Source organism: Hordeum vulgare, chromosome 7H (genome assembly GCF_904849725.1).
Source record: "Hordeum vulgare subsp. vulgare chromosome 7H, MorexV3_pseudomolecules_assembly, whole genome shotgun sequence".
Lineage (NCBI taxonomy): Eukaryota > Viridiplantae > Streptophyta > Magnoliopsida > Poales > Poaceae > Hordeum > Hordeum vulgare.
Genome location: NC_058524.1, coordinates 54688457 through 54699471, shown reverse-complemented (window position 1 = coordinate 54699471; position 11015 = coordinate 54688457). Strand labels below are relative to the sequence as shown.

General features: G+C 47.9%; 1 protein-coding gene across 1 annotated transcript; it reads right to left on the bottom strand.

The window, feature by feature from the left end:
- Nucleotides 1-9863: 9863 nt before the first annotated feature.
- LOC123411391 (ubiquitin-NEDD8-like protein RUB2) lies at nt 9864-10373 on the bottom strand. The gene has a single exon (XM_045104330.1). The coding sequence runs from the start codon at nt 10371-10373 to the stop codon at nt 9909-9911; it is 465 nt and encodes a 154-aa protein (XP_044960265.1). The 3' UTR covers nt 9864-9908.
- Nucleotides 10374-11015: the final 642 nt, after the last annotated feature.

Here is an 11015-nt window from a genome sequence, read left to right as displayed (position 1 = left end):
AATCCTGAGGAGGATGACGAGGAAGCCCGTGGTAGGGGCAAGAGACAAAGGACTGCAAAAACCTTTGGTGATGATTTCTTCGTATACCTCGTGGATGATAATCCCACTTCTATTTCAGAAGCGTATGCTTCTCCAGATGCTGATTACTAGAAAGCTGCGGTCCGTAGCGAGATGGATTCCATCATGGCTAACGGGACATGGGAAATCACTGATGGTCCCTATGGTTGCAAACCATTGGGATGCAAGTGGGTGTTCAAAAAGAAGCTTAGGCCCGATGGTACGATTGAAAAGTACAAGGCTAGGCTTGTGGCCAAGGGCTATGCCCAGAAAGAAGAGGAAGATTTCTTCGATACTTATTCACCTGTGGCTAGACTGACCACCATTAGAGTACTACTCTCATTGGCGGCCTCTCATGGTCTTCTCGTTCATCAAATGGACGTTAAGACGGCTTTCCTGAATGGAGAGCTAAATGAGGAAATCTATATGCAACAGCCAGATGGCTTTGTGATAGAAGGTCAGGAAGGAAAGGTGTGTAAGTTGCTGAAATCTTTATATGGTCTGAGACAAGCACCTAAGCAATGGCATGAGAAGTTTAATACAACTCTGACATCTGTTGGCTTCGTTGTTAATGAAGCTGACAAATGTGTATACTATCGCCATGGTGGGGGCGAAGGAGTTATATTGTGCTTGTATGTTGATGACATACTGATATTTGGAACCAACCTCAAAGTAATTGAGGAGGTTAAGTCTTTTCTGTCTCAAAACTTTGAGATGAAGGACCTTGGGGTGGCTGATGTTATCTTGAACATCAAGCTGTTGAGAGATGATGAGGGTGGGATTACACTTCTGCAATCCCACTATGTTGACAAGATTTTGAGTCGCTTTGGATATTCAGACTGCAAGATTTGTCAAACACCATATGATCCTAGTGTGCTTATTCGAAAGTTTAAAGGCACAACTATAGATCAATTGAGATTTTCTCAAATTATCGGTTCACTTATGTACCTAGCTAGCGCAACGAGGCCTGACATCGCGTTTGCTGTGAGCAAACTTAGCCGGTTTGTTGCAAACCCGGGCGATGTTCATTGGCATGCTGTTGAAAGAATTATGCGCTACTTGAAAGGTACTGTCAACCACGGGCTCCACTATACGGGATTCCCATCGGTACTTGAAGGGTATAGTGACGCGAATTGGATCTCTGATGCTGATGAGATGAAGGCCACTACTGGGTATATGTTTACTCTTGGGGGTGGTGCTGTTTCCTGGAAGTCTTGCAAGCAAACGATCTTAACAAGATCGACAATGGAAGCAGAATTAACAGCATTAGACACATCTGGTGTCGAAGCAGAATTTCTTCGAGATCTTTTGATGGACTTACCTGTGGTTGAGAAGCCGGTTCCGGCTATCCTTATGAACTGCGATAATCAGACGGTTATTGTTAAAGTGAAGAGTTCAAAGGACAATATGAAGTCCAACAAACATATAAGAATGAGATTGAAGTCTGTCAGACGTTTGAGAAACTCCGGAGTGATAGCGTTGGATTATATCCAAACGGCTAAGAATCTGGCAGATCCCTTTACTAAAGGGCTATCACGTGTTGTGATAGATAGTGCATCGAGGGAGATGGGTATGAGACCCACATGAGTTGCCATGGTAGTAACCTAACCTATATGATCGGAGATCCCGTGAAGTAGGACCTGGGAAAACAAGCCAGTGGTGAACTGAGGAGAGTAACTTTACTAACTCACTCCATTGGAGATGCAATACTCTCGGATACTGTATGGTAGGATGACTACTGTCTTAATGTGTTCTAAAGCTTATATGTAAGCAAGATGCTGTCCTACAGAGCGATCTTTGGAGGAACACACCTATATGAGCTTGACTGCTGGTCACAGTCTATGAGATTTGGGTGATCTCTAGTAAACTCATGAATAGGCCAGGAGTGTGACTAATATGCTCCACCCGAGGGGTCACCTTCGGCAGCCTAGTACTAGTAAGACTTGTGGTGAAGCTCCTTTACGCCAAACTGACAATTCAAGTCATAGTCCATTGTTCAGTTGTGAAGGGGTGTAGCTACTTGTTCTAGGTGAAGCTCAACCTTAACAGGTCTTCACTGAAATGCTGGTATATTAAAACAGTGATTGGAACGAGGGAACACGATGTGCCCTTGAGCTCTGGTGGGGGATTGTTGAAATTTGGAGGTGGGCCTTAGGCCCATTAGAGAATTTCAGAAAATCTACAAGGGCCCATGTAGGTGGTGGCATGGCAAGGTGGTGGGAGTTTAGTCCCACCCCGCTAGTGGAGGAGAGTTTGGACCCCTTTATAAGGGTCTCTCTTCCACATGCTATTGGAGAGTGAGAAGAGAAGGTGCCCTCGCGCACTCCTCCTCCGCCGCCCGCCTCGCCACGCCACGCCTCGCCTCGTCACGACGCGCCGCGCCGCGCCGCGGGAATGAGCCGAGCGGAGCTCATACCTACGCGCTTATTTTTGCCGGTCAGGAACGGAGAATACGTAACGGACAAGGAAACGATCCGAGACGTCGGATCGTGATCGTTACCGACTCGGACTCTCCACCCAGCCGCCTTTATAAGCACGCGATCGCCTACCCTAGCCGTCACGAAATCAGATCACATCTGCCTCACGCGTTCGTTCCTTGAACTGCTGCTGCCGCCGGCGACTCCGTCCCGTTTACCGCGTACACGGTCGACGGGAGAGCAGGCCTCCGAAACCTCGCCTCTCCGGTTCCTGTACGGGAGAGGGGCGATTAGGTTTTTGGGGAGCGATCACACGATTGCTCGCCTCCGTCCGTCTGCTTCGTCTACGTCTGCGTCGCCCTCGTCATCGCCATGTCTTCACCAAGCGAAGCTGATCGTCTCCGCGAGGAAGCCGAGAAGAAGACGGCAGAGGATACTGCCTCTGCCGCCGCTGCTGCTGCTACGGCCAACTGGCCGATTGGAGGGTATGACTCGTTTATCCTCTTGCTCGTATTTATTCTAGCAGTACTACTTGTTTGCATAGATGTATCCACTATATGCGTAGTATGTGCTAGGTTAGCTCAAGATCAGTATGTCATTAGTCTAGTCAATGCCATGCTAGTTATTATTTTGTGGATTAATCTACTCGGAAAATTGTCTATTTACTCAACAGATACATTCATTTTATTCATTTCTAAGACAAGTACTCCCTCCGTTTCTAAATATATGTCTTTTAAGGTATTTCACTAAATGACTACATACGAAACAAAATAAATTAATCTATATTATAAAATATGTCTATATACATCCGTATGTTGTCCTTTATGAACCTTTAAAAAAATTATATTTAGGAAGGGAGGGAGTATTTATGAACGGAGGTACTTACTTAGTTACTTTCAACCTACAGTGCCATGCGACGGGGGTGATGTGATGGTCTCTCCGGGCCATATATGTGCCTTTGCTATGGGATTTTTTGCCGTTGTTATTATGAGAGATCGTATATTTTCTGGTTCTGTAAGGGGTGGAACGTGATTATTACGCCGTAGTCGGGGGACCCGGGAGTTTGGGGATGGCGAGGCCGGCAAGGCAAGGAACCGGAGAAGGAGATATGCGTTGACGTGTAAGCGACGGGACGGTGATGTGGAGATAAGGTTGGTTGCCCTCACGTGCAAGCATCCTCGTGCTGGCGCATTGCAACTGACAGGTGCGGTCGTCGATACGGCCATCCTTTGGTTGTTCGAGAGGTGCGTGCCACGTAAAAAAAACACTTTACAATACAACATGGGAATAGTATTATTTTTTTTACGGTCATAGAGCGTTGGCTTCAGCGGTAGTTGAAAAAAAATGTTAAATTACTCCTCGTCGCCTTTGTTCGACGCACTGATGTCCGACTCCTCCGTCGTGATAATGAAGGCATCAGCTCGTCGTTCATCCTCGGAGGACCAAGTCGGTGCTCCCTTGAGCTCCATGTTGAAGAGTGCGGCTTGCTTCCGCGTACGCTTGTCCTCATGATAGGCGGCTTGCTCCGCCCTTCTCTCTGCCCTTCTTTGCGTGAAGAATGCGCGTTCGTCGAGGACGTCCTGCGAAAACTGTTGGTGCCACTCGGTCATGACATGTTCGTCCATCTCAGCGATGCCGACTTGGCGCTCCCGCCTCCGATTCTGCCGACGGTCCTCTTCGGTGACAATCCGAGGGGGAGGCGCGAGCTGCTGCGCCAACTCCCGTGTCATCACCTTGGGGAAAATCACGTTCCTACGAGGTCGGTTGAGGCACCACATGCACCGCGGCCTCTCGACGGTGTTGAACGTGCCGAGGCCGAGGCACATGTCGCCAGAGCGGATCTAGACGTAAAAGGTGCTGCAGGGGCATGCGTGGACGCCGTGGTAGCTCGAAGTTCCGCGGCGGCATGGTGGCGCGGCGGCGGAGAGGCGAGAGAGAGAACAACAGAGGACATGTGGCGAGGCGAGGAGTGCGTGGGAGCGCGGAAGGACACATGAAAAAGGCGCTGGATTTATAATGTGCGTCGAACGTTGCGCGCCAAATCTAACGCAGGCCGGACCGCCTTTTCCCGCGCGCCGGAATATTGCGCGTCCGTCGGAGCACGCACAACCGTTCTATGATACTGAAATATAATTTTTTTGTGGACCCATGTTCTTTTAGAGCCACTCTTCAAAATGCTCTTTCGTGGATACGGCCAATTTTTATCAGAAGCAACGGAGCGATATAGGCAAGTCGCGGGGTGGTTTTATGCGTTTCACGTTAGAGCATGATGGCTTTTAGTTTTAGCTTTAGGTACTAGAACGCTGACTTTTAAAATGGGCACCGCAATTGGTTCGTGGATTGGTTCAAATTTGCTCGTGGACAGACATGCAAGTGTCGGTCATCCTACCTTATCTCATAATATCTGTCCCTGTATCATCTTAAAGTGTGCAATATTTATTATAATCATAGGAAATAACACAATTCATTCGTAATACAGTAGAATTTTGTATTGGGCAGTCGTGATTGTGGACTGCGGCAACTTTAGAGTGTGCGGAGATTGCTCCACTTTTAAACATTGCTTCCACTAGATCAATAAAGTGGTGCATGTGGGACAACGGACGTTTGGTGACCGAGTTTATTGGAGCTTGAAATTTTTTAAGAATTCAAACTTTATTTTTTTGCGATTTCAGAATTATCTTAAAAAAAGTGCAAGTAAACATGGATGTTATGTATATGTGTGTAAACTTTTAGAATGAAATATCTTTAAAATATGTCTGTACAAAAAACAAATTCATGTTTGCGAGCATGAATACTATCATGTGTTAAAAAGTACCAGATTTTTTTTACACATGCCATATTTTAACGTATTTTGCCCTAAAAAATTACACGCTTATGGTTATGCCTTCATCTATCTTTTTATTTTTTTTAGATTTTTTGAAATATAAAAAATATAAATTTTCATGAATTTTGAATTTTGCTTTTGGAGGCCTTCATGGAGTTCGGTTTCCAAAAGCAATATCCGCACATGTGGTATCTATTACTATTGTAATAAGGATTCGTTCAGTTGAACTCATGAGCGCCACTTGACTTTTATTCATAGACAATGTACCGCCCCCGCGTCGCCTCCTCCCTGGCGGCTCGGGGGAAACCCTAGCACCGCCGCCGCCGCGTTTTCACCCTCTCTCCCTCTCCTCCGCCGCTGCCAGAGGGAGCCACGGCACTGGCTTGTGGCCTTGATGAAGGTGGCGGCGGGGATCCTGCGTCCCGACGGCGGCGGTTCCCGGGGCGGCGGGGATCTTGCGCCTGACGGTGGCGGTTCCCGGGGTGGCGGTTCCCGGAGCGGCAACTTCGTTCCAGGGGTGGCGGCTACCGGTGGCGGCGGGGATCTTAGGCCTGGACGACGGCCCACGGGACGGCGGTGGCTTCGGCCGGCGGCTTCTGGTGGCGGCGGGGTTCCAGAGCCTGGACGGCGGCGGCTTCGGCTCCCGGGGCCGGGTCGCCTGGTAATCCAGCCTGATCCACCGAGCCAGTCTGGTTCCGGGTGCCTTCTCCTGGTGCTTGCTGGCCGGATCTAATCTGGTCTTGGCGGTGCCGACGGCGACGGCTTACCTGGGACCATGGTGGTGGTGGCGTCCCCTCCGCGGGGGATGACGGGTCTGATGGTGGGGAGACATGGTTGCCGGTGAAAACCGTGCCGACGGCGAACGATGGCGGCTTACTGAGTCGTTACCTTGATGAAGGCTTCGTTCTGTAACTACTGTTGATCCAGTCGTCCTGCTCCGGAGGAAACCCTAGGATCTGGTTTTCCAGATCGGACGATGGCGGCATTGCGGTGTCGTTCCTCTCTGGGGAGCATCGTTTGTGGAGCTGTGCTGGAAGACGGTGGCAGGAGGTGGAGCGTCTTCGTCCAGCACGGAGCTTCAGTGGTGATGTCAGGTCATGCCTGGCCGACAGGTGCTACGCTTTGTCATGCCTGGTCGGCAGGTGCTACGCATGACAGATCTTACTGAGCCTTCGCGTTTGGATGGACGAGCGCGGGGAGGTGGTGCCGTTGGGCGCCGTGGTGGCGTCGACGGATGGCTGGACTGACAAGGATTATGCGGATCTCTCTCCTAAAGATGGTTCAACGGTCCGAGGATGATGGCGGCTTCTAAAACGTGTGCATGTGGTGTACGCTTTAGGTCTGCTGCACCGGTTGTGCGTTCCGATACGTTATGTGGGTGGATCGGAGACGACATCGGATTTAGATATGGGGAGTGAGAGCACTCCACATTATCACGGTATGTAGGTGTGAGAGGGGGCTTCGGATGGTTTGATGTATGTACTTGTCAGACCTTTGTTAAATAAGTAATAAAGATGGCTGCATGCATCCTTCGATGCAGAGGCCGGGGCTCAGCCTCCTTTTCTAAAAAATAAATGTACTTTTGATTTGTGATCAATAGAACTAGTCACGATGGCTTTAAAAAAAGATACAAATATCTCTAGTACAAGAACAATTTAAATATATATATTACATCCTAGATAACCAGATGTTCAACATTTTTTTAAAGCATCGGCTTTAAATTCAATGTTTTGTATTGTGAGTTTTATGTCCGTGTTTCAGTAGTTTCTTTTTAGATACACATGGGCATGACACATTTACTTTTTGTTGTAGTTATCTTTCATGGAACTACACGTGTTAAGTTAAAATTCTGATATGCCTTACTGAGAGATTTCAAGTTTCGAAAGAAACTCCCCCCCTCTGGTAGATATACGGAGTACTTCAGATCCTCCAAGTTGCGAACGGTAGGCCCTCATGCGGCGAGCGTAGTTGGCAAGGGCGAGACGACGGTGCTGCAACGACGTTCGACATGAGATGCAAACAGGGGCAAGCTTTGCGATGAGCCGGATGATGACCGCTAGCTGCAATCGATGGTGAAGCATATTGCATCCGGGAGGCGAATGGGGTGTTGCATTGGCGGTGAAGGGCCATTTCCATGGTGGGTGAGGAGGCCTGCTGCGAGACGAGAGGTTGTTGTGTGGCGTGTCGACACGTTGCGGGAGAGTGCTAAAACGACAAGGTGAGCCACGTGGAATCGACGTCCAGAGGAAGACAACACTAGGGTCCTAATCCAATGACTCCAAAGAGGACGGATCATGTGGTGCCTAAGGTGACCGGTTGAAAATTAAACCGGTTAACCGACACCAAATTTACCGTCTAAGAGATTTTGTGTGGGTCCACACCTGATGTGTATGGTGAAAGCTTTCATGTGGGTGGGTTCAAACATCCAGACACATGTGGGTTGGCTTTTGGTCCCATCGCACGAACCAAGAGGTGGCTGAAAAATCTTACAACCTTCATTCTATAATATAGTGTGTCTGTATTTTTTCAAAATTTAAATTTGATCATAAATTTAACCAACGTGAACGACTGTGACGGAAACAAAAATTATACCATTTGCTTTCGCCGCAGCCGTCCATGTTGATTAAATTTATGGTTAAAATTAAATCCCAAAAAACAAAACGCACTACATTATAAAAGGAAGTAATTATCATCCGATTGAAGTGTATTGTTCATTCTTTTTGATTAAGTAACGTCATGCAAACAGAGGCAATGTTTGACCAATGAAACATTGAGATTCAACCGAGGGACGCTGGTGCACCACATCGTCTCGTGGTCCTGTGATGACTCATTTATCCTCTTCTTCCAGATCGAGCCCATTCACTTTCTCACTTCTCACACACCTCTTTGTATGAGATGTGATGCACTTATCGTCAGCGGCTGCAGTCAGAACCCCGTAGTCTCCCCTTCCTCCCTCCCTTCTCCTCATAGCCCGACCTCCCTCTTCTTCGTCGAATCGACCGCCGAAGGCGGTGCAGAGGCGTTGCATCGTAACGAGCATCCATGCCTGAGATTGGGGGAGGGGGAGGGGGACACTACTAGGCAAAAACCTGTAGATAGATGTTTAATAGTAGCGCGGGGTAGGGAAGTACGATGATAATGAGTTGTATGCACTATGATGATGAGTTATCATATCATTGCTAGTGTATAAAAATTTATATAAGGGTGTATACATCGGATATTGCTTTTGGAGGTCGAGCTCATGGAAGACTCCAAATGCAAAATGCAAATTTTCTAAAAATTCATATTTTTACATTTCAAACAGTTCTGAAAAAAATATAGATAGATAGATAGATGAATGTATAATGCATAAATGTGTAAATTTTCAGGACTAAATACGTTGAAATGAGGACTGTAGAAAAAGACAAATCTGAGGCTTTTTACATATGATACTATTCATCCTTTCAGACCATGAATTTATCTTTTTGTACAAGTCGTGTTTCAAAGTATTTCAAACTAAAATTTTATACACATACGGCTCACATCCTTGTTTAGTTGTCAAATTTTATCAGATTTATTTGAAACCAAAATTTTTGAATTTTGAATTTTTAAAAAAATTGGCCTTTATGTAGGCCAAGAGCCAAAATGCCATTCTTTGTATACATACAATATAAATATGTAGAAATGAAATATGCGTGTATAATATTGACGCAGGATAATAACCAACACTACAACTAGTTAATAGTAGCGAGGAGCATATCCTATGCTGCTAACACAAGTAGTAGTAGGGCGGAGCCAGGCCCGTGCTACTAATACCAGTTAGCTACAACACGCTAGCAGTAATGCACGCCTTTGTTATTGCTAGGCCTTTACCCCGTGCTACTATTAGGCTTTTTTCTAATAGTAAAAAATCTTGCGACGGTGCTGCAACGGAGCATCCATTGCATCGACAACGGTGCTGCAACGCAACATCCATGACGATGCTCACCAGCGACAGTACTGCAAAGCCGGTGCTTCAATCACCGGGGGTCGTTGGTGTTGTGATAAAACATCATCGAGCTGTCGGTGTTTCAGTGATCATCACCGGACCATGGTGGTGCTTCAATGGAGCATTGTTGTGAACGTGAATCGGTACTCTGGCGACATGCGCTACTACTGGCGCTGCTGCTCTCACGAGTGAGGAGGAAGATGAGCACTGTTAGCCAGAGGAGGAAGGAGTAGCGTGCTGAGTTGCAAGCAGGTGATCAAACATCCACGCGCACTACATCTAACCGCTATCCAAAAGGTTGGTCTTTTTCAATGATCAATTGACTGATTTGTAGCAGGGTCCTTGACCAAAACAAAAAAAAATCATATATTCTCTTCTCGTTAAGGCATGAGAGCAGTTTTTTTAAGGATCTTTTATCTTTTTTTGAAAGATCGATGAGAGCAGTGGATTGGTAGCAAAAAGAATGAACAGATGCAGCTTACATGCATGCGAAGGACTCAAACATATTCATAAAATTCCAACCACACAGTCATATAGCCCCCAAACTATTATGTAAAAGCTTTAAAAAACATTACGTAAAAAATAGACTAATAAAACTACAGCTAAACCCTCATTCAAGCTCCTGTAAAACCCGAGACAATATCTAGCAAGCACCGCCCCTGAGCGCGAGCACGAGGTGGAGCACGTCCCCGGCCTTGATCTTGTAGTCCTGCGCCGTCTTGTCGTCCGCGATCTGCTTGCCACCAAAGATGAGCCTCTGCTGGACGGGCGGGATGCCCTCCTTCTCCTCGACGCGCTCCTTGATCCTGTCGACCGTGTCCGTGGGCTCGATGTCGATCTGAATCTCCTTGCCGGTGAGCGTCTTGACCTTGATGGAGAGGCCGCCGCGGAGGCGGAGCACGAGGTGCAGCGTCGACTCCTTCTGGACGTTGTAGTCGGCCAGCGTGCGGCCGTCCTCCAGCTGCTTCCCGGCGAAGATGAGTCGCTGCTGGTCCGGCGGGATCCCCTCCTTGTCCTGGATCTTGGCCTTGACGTTGTCGATGGTGTCGCTGCTCTCCACCTCCAGGGTGATCGTCTTGCCCGTCAGGGTCTTGACGAAGATCTGCATCTTGTGTTCACGATCGGTGGTTGCTTGCTTGCAGCGAGGTGCGTCCTTGTTTGAGTCAACGGAGCTTCGCCGGCCGCCAAAAGATGGACTTGAGTACTCGATCTCTGGCTTCTTGGGTTGCTTCCGTTCGATGGGGTCGTATGGAGGAGTATATATAGATGGAATCGCGTACGTGGCCGTGAGCTTTGCGTATGCTCGACTCGGGTTTGGAATCCGATCCGTGCGGTGCAACTCTGCAAACCAACTCTGCAAACCTGTGCAGCCCTGCCTTGGATGCGCGCCACCACGCGCGTGGACAAGCTCAGCATCATACGGATTGTGACCTCCGCATCAGTTCCCGGCTCCCGGCTTGACTCGGATCGGCTCCTACTTTTACAGTATCGATGGATCCCAGGCGTTGGGGACGGGGGACTCGATCCCGACTCCGAATCTCCATCTAGTTTCCTCACCCTGCTCCCGTACTCAAGTGTTTGCTGTGTATATTTGCCGCTGTTGTTGCTCTTGCAGCCGCTGGCTTGTTCAGTATATCCATACAGCGCATGTGAGAGCAAATGCCTTTAGTTGATTCATTCTCACCCATTGCAGCTCAACTGTATGCACTTTTTTTTTCCACCAACAGTGGTAATTGAATACAAAAAAGTA